Raw genomic sequence first — 14731 nt, 5'->3', positions numbered from 1 at the left:
AGCAGTATGGGTCAAAATGCACTTAAGATCTGTAATGCTTCTGACTATACAGGGTGTGAAATCCTGAAAGTTTTCAAACAAGTTAGTGGAAGCAAGACTTGGAAGCTTTTTTTGTTAGGAAGGTGGAATTACTTCCAAACAGCTACGTGGATTTCTGGAAATGGGACTCAGGACTTCTGGCATGTTTGTGTTTCACGGTCACCACAATCCAGAGTTTGCAGTGTGTTTGTATCAGGCAGGGTCAAGAGGCAGATTTTTGCCCCTCTATGAGGTTTATCTTGGGTTTTAGCCCCTTTTGGCCACAGATGGTAACAGGAAGCCAGGCTGGGGTAGAATAATTTATTTCTTCTATTCAGGCTCTTCAGCTGTAGGCATTTCACCTTTTTATATTTATCTTTTCCTGATATTCCTCCTTGCCAGGCAGGCTGCCCTTTTCGTAGTGCCATACATTTGCAGTACAAGTAACACTTGAAATCCCTGAAAAAATCTCGGGGTCTAGGCCAAAGCTGGAACCAGTGAGGAGCACTTCCATCAAAGCCAGTGGCTTTACTTGCCTGGTACCACCTTGAGGACAGGCACTGATGGCAGCAGACATAGTGTGTCTGATGTGCAGTTGTGAAATCATGAGAATCATGGAATCACAGAATGGTTTGGGTTGGAAAGGACCTTAAAGCTCATCCAGTTTCACCCCTCCCAGTGCCAAATTCCAGCAGGAATGTAGTTCACAAGGAAGGCTGTAGACTAGAGCTTTGGCTGGTAACTGAGCCCAAAGCAGTGAGCCTTGGCACTGTGGAGAGACATTTGCACCTGCATTATTGCTGACCTGTTCTCTCTTTCCAGTCCACAGGAATTGTCATTTCTGAGACAAGATTAGTCTCATCCTGAAGTAGGTCTTTAAAGTGTGTTCAGTGAGATGTGCCTGGATAAAGCCCTTTTCATAGTGAGGTCCTAACCCAGTGTATCCTTAGATGCTGAACAGCTGCGTTTGTTGGTCTCGTTAGAGCAGGTGTGGGGAGCTGGCTGGTTTTGCCCTCCTGGGAGGGGGAAGAAGAGGACCCCCAGCTCCTGGGTAAGGTCTGTAGAACTGTGTCACACCAAGCTGGGTATCATCCTGGGCCTCAGCCAGCTGCATCCCAAGCAATTGCTGGAAGTGACATCCCAACCAATGGCTTTGCTGTGGAGCTGTCAGCTGTGGGACCCAGACCTGCTCCCTCCCCTGAACTCCTGCGAGAGTAACGACAGAGTGGCACTTCCCCTCCCACACATCCACCAGGATATTTTCAGCAGCCCAGAGCGTCAGATCTCTCTCAGCTGTCTCAGGGGACCCCTTTTAGCTGAGGTGTGCCCCACAAAAGTGCGCTTGCTCAGCTGGCTACTGCAAATGGGCATGCCAGAAATACCCCACCTTCTGATGTCTTTGTGGACAGACACTTCAAAGCAGGTTTTGTCCCTGCTTGTGCCTAGTTGGCACAGAATCAGGAGTTGTTCTACCTGGGGGCCACAGAGCTCTCTCAGAAATGCTCTGTGGAGCAAGCTGTGTTGAAAACCAGCAAACAGACCACTGTTTGCTCTGCCTGGGAACATGGGCACCTTGAAATTGTTTCATTGGGAGCAGAACTCAGGGAAGACAGAGATGGGTTTCAGGCATGATGCCCATCACCTCTGCACCAGCAGCTGCTCATTCCTCCCTGCTGGGCAGTCAGCACCTTGTCCCTTTACCCCACAGCTGCACTCCTTCTTCTCCCTGCAGTCATTCCCTTCCCTCTTCTGCGCCCTCACCACTGGCAAGCTCAGCTCCTGTTCCTGGTGTGCTGAAGACAAGGACAGGGCAGTGAGTGGGGTGAATGAGAGGAAGGGGCTGCACCGGCCACATGCTGGTGACAGAAGCCCCTGTCACATCTCTGCCATCTCACATCTGTCACATCTCACCTTTGCTTTGTCACCTGTAGCAGAGAGCAGGAAGCAGTTGGTGTCCCTAAGAAAGGTGCAGCCCAGCACCCCAAATCTCATTTGCATTTTTCCTGGATCGCCGCATTCCTTCATCTTTGCCTCGAGGATGTGCAGCCTCACATTTCACAGCAGACTGAACCACGTGCTTCTGGCTTTGCAGACAGCCCATGTTGCACAGCAGAAACACTCTGTCCTTGTTATTTGCTCTCCAGAACTGTAGCTTCTTCATCTAATTTTGTCTCACATGCCATCCTGCATATAGCCCTGCTCTTGCCACTGCATTTTTAGCATATGGGGGGAGAAGACGGCTCATCAAACCAGTGCTGCCAAGCCCTGGAGACTGAAAGGAAAATTCCTGTGGCAAAATCTGTTAAAATGCAGAGAATTTCTTCAAATTATGTGTGTGGGTTTCTGCCTTAAAGCTTACTTACTGCTGTCTTTTTATTTTCTCTCTGTGTGTATGTGAGTGTAGGATAAAGATTGAGGAGGAATATGCTAAGAACCTGTCCAAACTGTCTCAGAATTCCTTGGCTGCTCAGGAAGAAGGGTAAGTGTGTCTCTGTGACTTTCACAGAAGACAAATTTTAACATAAAAGGCATTTCTCCCACGCAGGTACATGTAATTTTCCCCAGCTCTCCCATTAATTAGAGGTTTATTTAGATTAGTACCCTGGGTGTGTTGGGGAAGATGGAATTGCTTCAGAGTTGTTTGTTTGGTTTTTTTTTTTTTAAGTTGTTAATGAGAAATTTTTTAGGAATATGTATATAAAATGTCACCTTTCCAATCAGGTTTGTATGCTGTCCTTGTTGTAGCCAGGATTAGCATGTATATGTACTAAACTACTTTGTAAATGGAAGAATATGTAGAATATATGTACTACTGAGAGTAGATGTGTAAGGTCAATGCCAGTACAATCAGTGCAGCACAGACAAGAGGGAGGATGAAGAACCAGAACCCTTCTCATCAGGATTCTGGCCCTTCAAGAAGAGCAGCAGACTGCCCCTTATTTACAACATTTTTACGCTTTGGAAGTTTTAAGAAGACATTAGGCAATGCAATTCAGACTAAATTGCAGTTCTTCAGTGATAATGAAAAGGCACCACTCCTGAGGGATCAGAACTTGGTAGCTCTGTCTGTTTCAACACAAACCCTCTAAGCACTGAAAGCCAGAGTTGGAAATGACTGTCCTCACTGACACAGTGGTTTTCTGCCAGCACTGAGGCTCCATGAGGTGTTTTGCTCAGCTTCCAGGAGGCAAGGACAGAAGTTGCAGGAGGCTAACTGGGCTGTTACTGCTCTAAGCACCTACAATGACAATGGTTTCTGTCCTCCTTTCTCCTCAGGGGTGGATGCTCAGCTGATCCTAGCAAAGCTAAAACCACTTTCCTCTACATCTTCCTTCCGCTTTCTGTTATCCCCAACAGGAGAATGAGAGAATGAGTGATAAAATGAAGGGGAAGGAAACTAGGGGAGAGTAGGTGAAAAGAAAGGGAATGAGTACCCAAGCCTAAGTGTCTGTAAGAACTGGGCAGTGGGAGAGGATCTCAGGGTGGATCTAGGGCAGGAGAAATGCTGGGAGCACTTCCCTGGGTGTATCTAAGTTGTTTAGCTGATGAGCACCGTATTTGAGGACTCCAGTCCTTGGAGCAGTGTCAGAGGTGACAGATCATTAGTTTGAAATTGCAGATGACAGGCGATTTTTCAGCCTATCAGGAAGAGTCAAATCTCATTATTGTTGAAAAGGGGATGGGGAAGAGATAGAAGGAGCCGGGAACTCTAGATCACTCAGCTTTATTTAACCTTTGCAGAGGGGTAGAATAAACCATCAAACTTGCACTTAGTGGAAAACTAAGGTGATGAGCAATTGTTGTAGATGCATAAAGAAAAATGCCAAGCCAACCTAAATTCCTTCACCGATGGAGTAAGAGAGTAGGTCAAGCATCACAGCTCTTAATTTAGTACTGCTTTTTGCAATGGGAGATTCTCGTAGGCAGACAGGAGAAATGGTGGCCTAAATAAAGCCTAATGTGCAAAAAACTAGGTAAGAAAAACCCACTACTTACAGAAACTAAACTGCAGAAAGCAGCTATGGATGGGTTTTTCCTAAGTCCAGGGGGTTTTAAAATGTTTCTGGAATGAACGACCTATGATAGAAGAAAGAATGGATTTCCTGTAGTCAGAGATGTGCCAGAGCTAGGAGGGTTGGTATGTATAATTTGAAGAACAGGTTGCAATTCAGAATTCTTGTGTTTAAAATGGAGAAATTAACTGAAAGAAAATAAGATGCATTTTAATGAGGACAAAGCTCCGCGTTTTATACTTTCACAGGATGTGAAAGATACAGTTACATAACAGTTTGTGGGAGAAGGATCTGGCTATAGTGAATCACAAGCTTATTCATCAACAACTTCATGCTGTTGTCTAAAAAGGCAATCATATTGAAATATGCAGAAGAAAGAGTGTCTGATACAAAATAATCTGTGACCAGTTTAGCAACTGGAGTTGTACTGTGCTGTACTGGGGACGTAGAGATTTGGTTATGATGCTTTCAGAGGAGTCTAGCTGTCATGGAGAGTCTGGAGGAGTGTGCCTCAGCTGCCATTGTCTTGGAAATGTTCTGTCCAAAAGAAAAAGATAATGGAGAAATTTTCAAGTGCAGAGAAGCTTCTCTGGGGCTTTTCACCTAAAGTGAAAATCTGTTCTCTAAAGCAGGGTGGGAAGTAGAAGAGGCAGTGGGAGAAACTGCATTGGTGGGAACTTTGTTATGGTAAGGGTAAGATACTGAGGGATCTTGCTGATGGAGGCTCTGGCGTCTCTGTACGTGGAGATCGTCATGAACTTTGTTTTCAAAGATCTGCTGCATACAGTGACAGTAGAATTCTACCTTGGTCACAAAGGTTTTCTCTGTTTTCTCTGACTTCTGTCACCCTTTTCCATGATTTTGCTGATCAAGGTATGGTACAAAGTGTCAGGTTTGTCTGACAGATCCCACGAGGGAGGATGGGCAAGGGATGGGGCACTGATCATTGTCCTTCTCTTGTTCCAGCACACTGGGAGAAGCTTGGGCTCAGCTCAAGAAAAGTCTAGCTGATGAAGCAGAGGTTCATCTCAAATTTTCTTCGAAGGTAAATAGTTCTTCCTTTTCCAAAGATTTTTGCCCTGAATTGGTGGGCCTCTCCCTTCAGTGCATGTTAGTGGGGGAAATATGCATATAATATGCATGAAATATGCATGCCTATGGTGCAAATTTAGAAGAATTAATAATCTGGTGACCAAACGTACTGAAACTGTCCAATCTTCCTCCCCAAATCAGTTTATTTAGTCTACCTGATGTGTAAATTAAAGCATGTCTAATTTTTCATAAAAAAGAAGTGAAACTGATTCTCGAGGTTGTTCGCCTGGGTCCTACGTTCCAGCCAGTAAATTTAACTAGTGCTTGTATGCTTTACTTCTGCAAAGGAAGAGATGAAAAGTAATATTTGGCTTCTCAACAAGAATCTACTCTACCTGTCTGGAAGGAAGAGAACCAGGACTCTGGCTTTTTTGTATCATTAGCCTTTCTGAAAAGTGTACTGGGAACATCATGTTATTTTTGGGCTTTCTCTCAAGTGATGCCCAAGGAGGTTTCTTCTACAAATTATGGTATTTATCTGGGTTTTTTCCACCTCATGTGACATGCTCTTGAATCCTGTTACATTATGTTAACCTCTGTGGGTGTTCAAGTTCAATACAGTGGCAGGTATCTCAGCACAACAGCCATGTTCTGGAGGAAAATTATAGCTCTGCACCATTTGTAAGTAATTCAGCAGAGGTTACTCAGGCAACCAGCTGCTGCCTTGGTAACCTGCTGCTCTGCCTCAAACTTCAACATCAGGGCTGTAATTAGTGAAATACTTTTTGCTCCCCATTGTCCTCCTGTATTGTTTTCCAAGAGGAAAAAATGCACCCTGGAGTGATGTGTGCATGTAGGCAGGCCAGGTAGAGGGGCTTTGCCATTATTTTACTTCTCCTTAAACTCTGCACAGAAACTCCTGCAGCATCCTCTGACTCCTTCCCAGTGTTTGTGTGTAAAAAATGTGTGGATGTGGCACTTCAGGACCGTGGTTTAGTGGTGGACCTGGCAGGCCTGGGTTAACGATTGGACTTGGTGATCTTGAAGGTTTTTTCCAACCATAATGACTTATGATTCTGTGTTCTCATACGTGCTTGGGAGTTTCTACTTTTGTCTTCCTTTTATTAACATAATATGTTTTTAAATGTATTGATGATCTTTAATGAAAGCACAAACAACTCCCTGTCGGGGCAGGACTGTCACCCACAGGGGATCAAGTCAGCTGCACCTCTGCCTGGCTGAGCCTTGGGTATCTCTAAAGACAGAGATTTCACCATCTGGTCAACCTTCTCCAGTGCCCAGCCACCATTCTAGTGATTCCTTTTGAGTTTGGTTTTTTGAATTATACTAAACCTGAACCTCCCAGAACTCAGTTGTCTGTTGTGACTTCGCCTGGCCCTGCAAAGATGGATTTGGTTCAGTTACCCTTGCATCTGACCTTCCCACAGCTGTAATTAGATCACCAAGGTGCCAGTCTGCACCTGTCTATACAGACTCTGCTTCAGGCTTGTTTCACCTTTCTAGGATATGTGCTGTAGAGTCTTGGCTGATTTTGTTGCTTCCCTCCAATAAAAGACTGTACTGAGTTTAGATAAAGTTTCCTTCTCCATTAAAATAATGCTGGAGAAAGGCTGCAAATACCTGTTTTCAGGGACTATTTTCTACTGCTCCACTGTAGGCTGTGTTAACTGATTACAGACCCAACTCACCTGCATTGATGGAGAGCAGTATCCCCACAGGAGTGACAATACAGAGCAGCTTCAGGGGAGGTGAAATACCTGTATCCCTCCAGAGCTCATTTTTAAGATGTCAAAACTGTGTATCAGAAGGCCAAAAACAATGCAAGCTCTATCAGAGTCGAGTATTAGCAGCGGCCAAGATAAGTCATGTGTCTGCTCTTGATGGAGTTCTCCTCAGTTCATTCCAGAGGTTTCTTGCTACTACTTAGAAGAGCTTCAACTGAATAATCAGGCTTCTCTTTAGGCTCCCTTACACTTGACAGAAATAAATAAAATGTGGCCTTCTTGGCTCTCACTTCACCATACTAGAAATGCAGCTGTGACACCACAGCCCACAGACTCACCCCACTGCAGTTCAGGTTAGTGGCTTTAGTTGGGTACTTTGGGGGGTTTTTAAACAAGTTGCCATCAGTTAGGCCAGAATCAGAGCCCTGATAGTGCTCTGAATATTTCCTGTAGTTCGGTCTTCTGTGTAAAAAGAGAGATGATCTGTCAGAGAGAGAGGAAGACGAGATTTCTGTCCTTTTGCAACCTTCAGTTAATACTCCCTAAACACAACTCTCCTGAGTTTTGTAGTAGCTTAATTCAGAGCATTCTTGGACAAGAGAAGTCTGGCATTGCCTTTGGCTGCAGTGTGTGAATTGTTTTCTCTGTCTTGAGCTCTTCTCAGAAGAAGGAAATGGTCTCAAATTGCACCAGGGGAGGTTAAGATTAGATACTAGGAAAAAAATTTCACAGAAATGGTTTTAAAGCATTGCAACAGGAGGCCCAGGGCAATGGTGGAGTCACCATCCCTGGAAGTGTTCAAAAAATGTGGATATGGCACTTGAGGACATGGTTTAGTAGTGAGCATGGTGGTGGGGCTGGGTTTGCGGTTGGACTTGATGATCTTGGAAGTCTTTTCCATGCTTAACAATTCTGTGGTTCTGTGAAGAGCCAGGAATTGCTGCCTGGATCCTCATTACTGCCATTTCTTCCTTTGTCTTCTTCACCAGCTTCAGAGCGAGGTAGAGAAACCCCTGCTCAACTTCAGAGAGAACTTCAAGAAAGACATGAAGAAGTGTGACCACCACATCGCGGACTTGCGGAAGCACCTGGCCAGCCGCTACACAGCCGTTGAGAAGGTGGGAGCAGGGAGCAAACTGCAGGCTTTGGGAGACACTGCTGGTTTGAGTAGAAGAGCAGCTGCCCCATGAAGAGTTTCTGTTCTGCCACAAAGGACCACAGCTCTTCCTGCTGGGGGCTTTTGCTGTTAGCTGTGCTTTGCCCAGCCCCAGGCATAGCTTTTGCTGTTTAGCTGAGATCTTACTGCTGAAATGGCTTTTTGTTTCATCTTCCCCTTCCCAATTTGGGGCAATAAATTTCTCATACATTTGATGCAAATGCTTCTTATTCCTGTGCATCTGTTGTCCTCCAGATTTAAAACACCTTGCCTTAGAATGGCAGCAGGGTCAGTGGCCAAAAGCAGATGGCCAAGGAGGGCAGCTCGACCCTGGTGTGGCAAGCCACAAACCCTTCACAAGAAGCATCCTCACTGAAAAAATCCAAACAGCAGCAGGACCCTGTAATGGGCTGATGGGACATGAAGCAGGAGGTATCCAAGGTTGTGGTGCAGGGAGTTAGACCCACAGAATGTGATCTCCCAGCAGCAGCTGGCAGAAATGGGGATGCTTGTGCCTCAGCTGCCAAATTGTATCCTCATGAGGTTTGCTTTTGGGTGTAAATTGGAAAGAAAAATACCATACCCAGTCATCCCCGAAGTTGTTTGTGATTTCATTAAAGATCAGCAGGAGTTTGCCCAAGGACAGAATTGTTGCAGGATACACAAGGTCATTAGGCTGAGTGAATGCAAGGAAGGCATTTTTCTGCAAAACACCGAGTTCTTCACACTCATAGCTGCAAAGAAACGCAGTAGCAATATTGGGAAGAGTGAATTATGAGTGAAGAAGGAATCAGAGCAAGGAAGAGCCGTGACTGCAGTGCCTGCACAGCACTCAGCCCCTCAGGGACTGCTCTCCTGCTGCTCCCTCTTGAGACCTGCAGGACCCAGCCGAGGCCTCGGAAGTGCACATGGAAAAAATTCCAGGAGTGCTTCAAGAGTGCTGTAACAGTTAGGCTGGTGTGACTAAAATCTCTGAGGTGCTAAGAAAATACAATCGTGCCAATTTAGCTTGAAACACTAGTACAGTATAAAGAATAGCTGTGACATGTTTTAAAACAAATCCATGCACAACAAGTTACTTCTATGTATTTATCAGCCTGCATGTAACAATGTTTATTTGTTAAGGTACTTTAATAATTTGCCTGTATAATATATGTTTGTACTGATAAATCAGGTTTTAACAGCTTGAAGAACTTTCAAGTAGTAATTCAAGTAATCAGTTATAACCAGACCTCAGGTTCTTGATTTCTGATGTTGGCATGAACCTGAATAAGTTTTTCTGAAATAAGCTTCTATTGTTAAGAGTTTCTGATAGGTGTGCACTGAGTCTAGAACATACTTAAAGACAAATTCTGTAAGATACTTGAAATTACTTCAACAATTCAGATCCTAAGAAAAGTGAATGGAAGAGGTGGCTTGGTATTGATGCTGTTTAGGATGTTTGAAAGAGGCTCCAGCTCTCCTTTCTTCCAGAAATAATGAGAAAGCTCTTGAGAAACAGGAGAGCCTGATGATGCTGTTAGTCCTTTTCCTTTCCAAGACCTAGGAAGAGTTCAGATGCGTTTGTGATTTGTTGGTGGTGACTTCTCTGTGGTCATAGGACACCTCTGTGGAGTCCACGTGGTGTTGTAAGAACCTGAATCGCAGTTAGGACCCAGTTTCATGCAAAGTCGTTGACTTCTTCCTGAGAAACACTTGTGTGGAGGAGTCCTGGATGGCTGAAAGCAGCTGCCAGTTCTTTTTCTCTTTAACAACAGACTCTTCTTTAATTACTCCCAGGCTCGGAAAGCCTTGACAGAGAGACAGAAGGATCTGGAAATGAAAACACAGCAGCTAGAGGTGAAACTCAGCAACAAGACAGAAGAGGAAATCAAGAAGGCGAGGCGGAAGTCCACTCAGGCAGGTGAGTACCTGTGTCCATCAGCACATGGCAAGAACAAGGGGGAATGCACCTGCCCAGCCACCCACATGGTTCTTGGTTTTTAATACTCTAGCTACAAAGTCAAAGTGAACCACGCCACAAATTGGTGTGATGTTAAATCCTCCGAAGAAACAAGCCCAGTTTTTCCAACTCAGATGTCACAAATGATTGATAACTCAGGTGAGAACAACAAAAGTAGGGTGAGTTCCTGTTTGATGAAAGTGTCCTTAGATTACTGAACGTTTGGGGAACTTCCAAAGTCAGATTCAGAGAAGCTTAGCTGAGGGTGTTTCTTCCATAAATCATAGTTCTTTCCTTGGTTCTTTCCTAAATCACACTCACCCACAACTTTGTGGGTGCCTATTACACTTACTATTACTGTCTCTTTCCTTGAAAGTGATTTTTTTGTTTTTTTCTCCACTGCTACTCAGTGACTAAAATAATTTCTCTGCTAGGAGTACTGAGGATATAGTAGTGTGTGCTGTACTGTACTGAGGATACAGCAACGTGCTGTGACCTGTGCATATTTTACAGAGGCTCAAGCCACATCTGCAGGATCCATCAGGAACTTTTTTGAGCTCTGCAAAGCTGATTCATGCAGCTCAGTTAGTACCTTTGCTGAAAATAAGTTTTAACTAGGGCTTCCATGTTTCCTCCCTTCAACAAGGGCTCCTCCTTGGAAGAGTGGTCCTTCAGAGTTCTGAGGTTTTGAAAACTTCGGGATAGATGTCTGGGTTTTAAGGAGACTGGGAAGAGTCATTGGCAGTGTGACCATGTGTACAGGCAATCATTTGAGGAGAAAGAAAAGTTATGATTTAACACCAGGAGGCTTCATGGGACATGGTCTTTATTCACCTGAAAATTCAGAGTCTTTCTTTGTTCCTTGGATCCTTAGAAATTGTTGATAATAGGTTTTTATTGAACAAGCAAGGGAGAGCTGAAGATCAGAGAGGGAAAGAGAAGCTGAGCCTCATTTAAAGAGCAAAGAGAATTTCCTAGCTGGGGAGCAGCAGTCTCTGAGAATTGTTTTCCAAATTTGCCACCCACCTTTCCCTCTCCATCAGTGCAGAGTCCTGCAACAAAGGAAAAAAATGGAAAGAACTGCAGCTTCTTGTGTTACTGCCCTGAACACAGAAGGAGCTGGAGCTCAGCTGGAATCGGGCATCTCCAGAGATGGAGAATGCATGAGGCTGCAGATAAGCATCCCTTCATCCAACAGCTGGAGCCTGATGCATCGCTTCTCCTTGAGACAGAGACCTCTTAGGCTGCAGTCTCACCTACAGAGTGCTGCCCTGCAGTTCCATAACTCATCATTATTATTTCCCATTTTAATTACTTCATTTTTCAAATATAACTTTCCATCTATGGCTTTTTTTTAACTAAAGTAGCTTGCCTTTTTATAATTCTGGGCATTTTGTGAAATACTACTTAAAGCTCATATTTTTCTTTCAAAATCTTGTCTTTTCCCCTCATTCATTCTCACCCCAATCACCTGCTTTTTTTTTGCCATGCATCAAGAGCATGCATTTAGTTGAAATGTTGGTATGTGTGACAAATACCATGCAACAGAACTGCTGTGAGCCCCACCAGGGTTGATCTTCAAATCCTTGGGATCTGTGTACAAAACCTGACCTGCACTTTCCTTCTAAGCTCTGGAGAAGGTTCTAGAGAAGACTGATGTGTTGCTGTCTTGACTCTTTTCAGGGGATGACCTGATGCGCTGTGTGGATCTTTACAATCAAGCCCAGTCCAAGTGGTTTGAGGAGATGGTGACCACCACTCTGGTATGTAGCACCTAAAACTACCCTTGCAAACTTGTAATAGCCTACAGTATTCATCATTCACAGCCAGTTCAGTGCAAAGCAGTGGGGAAGATTGAGTGATAAATCTCACATTGTATTTCCCATTCTCAGTCCTGAGAAAACCTCATCATCAGGGGATAAGAAGAAATAATTGTTTCTTTGCAGAAGGCCTTAAACCTGTTAAGGGCTGCTTAGGGTCCAGAACACTGGAATTGTCCTTAGGAAGGGTGAAGTGCTGCACAAGGAAAATACACAATAAATCACCAAATCCATTCATACATTAATGAATTTTTCTATTCCACAATTTCACAATTTTTTTTGGAGTCTCCCCAGAGACATCTCTTCTGCAGACTTAACAGCCCCTGTTGTCTCAGCCTGACTTGCTACAAGCTGCCTTGGAGCATCTCTGTGGCCTCCTCTGGACTCAATCCAGAAGCTGCACATCCTTCATGTGCTGCCACCCCCAGACCTGGCTGCAGTGCTCCAGGTGGGATCTCACCAGGGCAGAGGGGCAGGATCTCCTCCATCTACTGAACATGTGCTCTGCGTATTTGCCCCTGGAGAAGCACAACCTGCAAGTGCACTTGGCTCAAGAGGGCAGCCAGAGCCTGCAGCTCTGGTTTGTCAGTGCTAGAACTCAGGCTGATGAACATTTGCAGGCAAGTCTTAGTACACATGAATATAAAACCAGAACTGAAAGCAGCCTGTGCCTGCTCAGCCCAGGCGCAGATTAGTTCGTACAGAATGATGCCAAGCTGAGAGGGTCGAGGTCTGAAGGTTTTTGTCTCCATGCATACCTTCCTCCCTGAAGTTCCTGGTGCAGATACAGTGGCTGTTCTGCAGGTGGCACGCTGGGTTTGGCGTTCTGGTCTTGCACATCTGTGCCCTAAGAGGGAGTGGGCTGTTTATTTCTGTAAGGGCAGTACCTCAGCTGGCAGCAGCAGTAGGAGGTCAGTCTATTTCAGCCCTATCCATTCCATAAGCTCCTTTGCTCATCTTCCTCCCCAGGCTGATAATCTGCCACCTGAGATTTTTTTTGCTGGAATGAAGAATGTTTCAGAGTTGCAGATAGCACAGGGAAGGCCAGGTTAGCAGTCTGCCAGCTTGGATGAGCTTTGGTTGCACTCCACCTTGATGCTCAGTGAGTGGGCACCAGAAATGCCTGCTGAGGACAGGTTTCACAAGGTTTGGCCCCGGTGATGTGTGTGTGAGCACCAAACTTTCTGTTGAACAGCAAAGGCCATTGCAGTGATGTCTGTAAAGGCAGACTTCCACAGAGTGCTGCTGCTGCTGCTGCTCAAATCATGGAATCACAGAATATCCTGAGTTGAAAGGGACTCATCAGGATCACTGAGTCCAACTCCTGGCCCTGCACAGGACACCCCAGCAATCCTACCAGGGGCCTTAGTGTGTTGTCCAGATGCTTCTTGAACTCAGACAGGATTGGACCTGTGCCACTTCCCTGTTCCAGTGCCTGAGCACCCTCTGGGTGAAGAACCTTTTCCTAATACCCAACCTAAACCTCCCCCACCTCAGCTCCAGCCATTCCCTTGGGTTCTGACACTGATCATGGGAGTGAAGAGATCAGTGCTTCCTCTCTGCTGTCCCTCATGAGGATGTTGAAGACCACAATGAGTCTCTCTTCAGTCTCCTCCAGGCTGAACAAACCAAGTGACCTCAGCTGCCTCCCATAAGGCTTCCCCTCCAGACCCTTTATGATTCTTGTGGCCCTGCTTTGGACCCTCTTAACAGCCTGATGTCTTTTTTACATTGTGGCACACAGTACTCAAGGTGAGGCCACATCAGAAGGACTAAATGCAGATTTTGGGGTATAATATCAGAATCCAGAAGAAAAGGGAGGTAGAAAATATCAGGAGGAAAGACAGAAATCACCTGCCTTTCCAACTAAAATGTTGCTGGGTTCTGCTTGGTGCCAGCTGAGCACGATGGAAACTTGTCCTAGCTCATCATCTGGTGAACTGTGCTCTGACAGGCTGGAAGGGGGGGTGGTCTGAGCCATACACCCCAATGTGCTTTCTGCTGCCCCAGGGAATCCCTGTAATTTCTGTAGCTAGCAATAAAGCACGCGAAACTTCTTGCAGGAAACAGATTCCCTCTTGCTTGCAGCATCTCTGAAGGCAGTGGCTCCACTCTCTGCCTTGGTTGTCTCAGTTTTGGAACCTTTTGGGAAGGTTTGACCTTCTTTTCAGTTGCTAGGCTCAGGCTGAGATGACTGCTGTCGCTTGCTGTTTCTTACTCTTTGCAGAGCAGAGGAATGTGCAACCACAGAGCCCAGCTCCAAAGCATGACCCTGGGGCAGTATCGCACCTACTGGCAGCTTTTTGTCTATCATCCTTTCTCTGGGCCTCCAAGCTCAGGTTCCAGTAAAAATGTGGACTTGTTTTTCTTCATGTCCAGGAGCTTGAGAGACTAGAAGTTGAAAGGGTGGAGATGATTCGGCAGCATCTGTGCCAGTACACACAGCTGCGGCATGAGACAGACATGTTCAACCAAAGTGTGAGTGTGCTTTTTGTTTGATCCCCGTGGTCCTCACTGCCCTTCAGCTGAGCAGGATGGTCCCTCCTGACCTGCTCTGACTGGCTTTTGTCAAAGGACATGGGAGAAGTGTCTGCAGGCAGCTTGTTAGTCTGCAGCAGTGCTGTGCTGCCTCCCTGCAGTCCTGCTCCTCCAGGACTCTCTGATCCTGGTCTCATTTCATACTGCTGGGTCACAGCTCTTTGCTGGGGGGGGTACACAACCAACTGAAGCCCATTTGGGCAGCGTGAGCCATTATTAGCTCTCCCAGCATGATGCACTATTCCTTGAGGTCTTCTGTTTGTGCAGGGAAGATGCTGAATTGTTTCACTGTTGGAAAAGGGAGTAAATATATTTTCCTTATTAAAAACTGGCTATTTATTTTAATATTAAAATACGGGGGATGCATGCTGACCTCAGTACAGTTTTATTTGGTGTAAGGTGCAGATTGCAGGACAGGAGTCAGAGGCTGCCTGGCTGCTGCCTGGCACAGGAAGCCTTTCTCTGCT

General features: G+C 45.4%; 1 protein-coding gene across 3 annotated transcripts in view; it reads left to right on the top strand.

Moving 5' to 3' along the window:
• Positions 1 to 14731, top strand: part of GAS7 (growth arrest specific 7) — a 59866-nt gene that overhangs the window by 36630 nt on the left and 8505 nt on the right. For all 3 annotated transcript variants that reach the window (XM_042032737.1, XM_042032736.1, XM_042032735.1), the window contains 6 exons: positions 2423 to 2497; positions 4998 to 5076; positions 7798 to 7926; positions 9744 to 9867; positions 11590 to 11669; positions 14106 to 14204. In XM_042032737.1, the coding sequence (XP_041888671.1) occupies positions 2423 to 2497; positions 4998 to 5076; positions 7798 to 7926; positions 9744 to 9867; positions 11590 to 11669; positions 14106 to 14204 (586 nt within the window). The remainder of the gene's footprint in view (positions 1 to 2422; positions 2498 to 4997; positions 5077 to 7797; positions 7927 to 9743; positions 9868 to 11589; positions 11670 to 14105; positions 14205 to 14731) is intronic.

Source organism: Corvus kubaryi, unplaced genomic scaffold (genome assembly GCF_017639235.1).
Source record: "Corvus kubaryi isolate FWS band 111438036 unplaced genomic scaffold, C.kubaryi_AGA036_p1.0 37353, whole genome shotgun sequence".
Classification (NCBI taxonomy): domain Eukaryota; kingdom Metazoa; phylum Chordata; class Aves; order Passeriformes; family Corvidae; genus Corvus; species Corvus kubaryi.
This window is presented reverse-complemented; position numbering and strand designations above follow the sequence as displayed.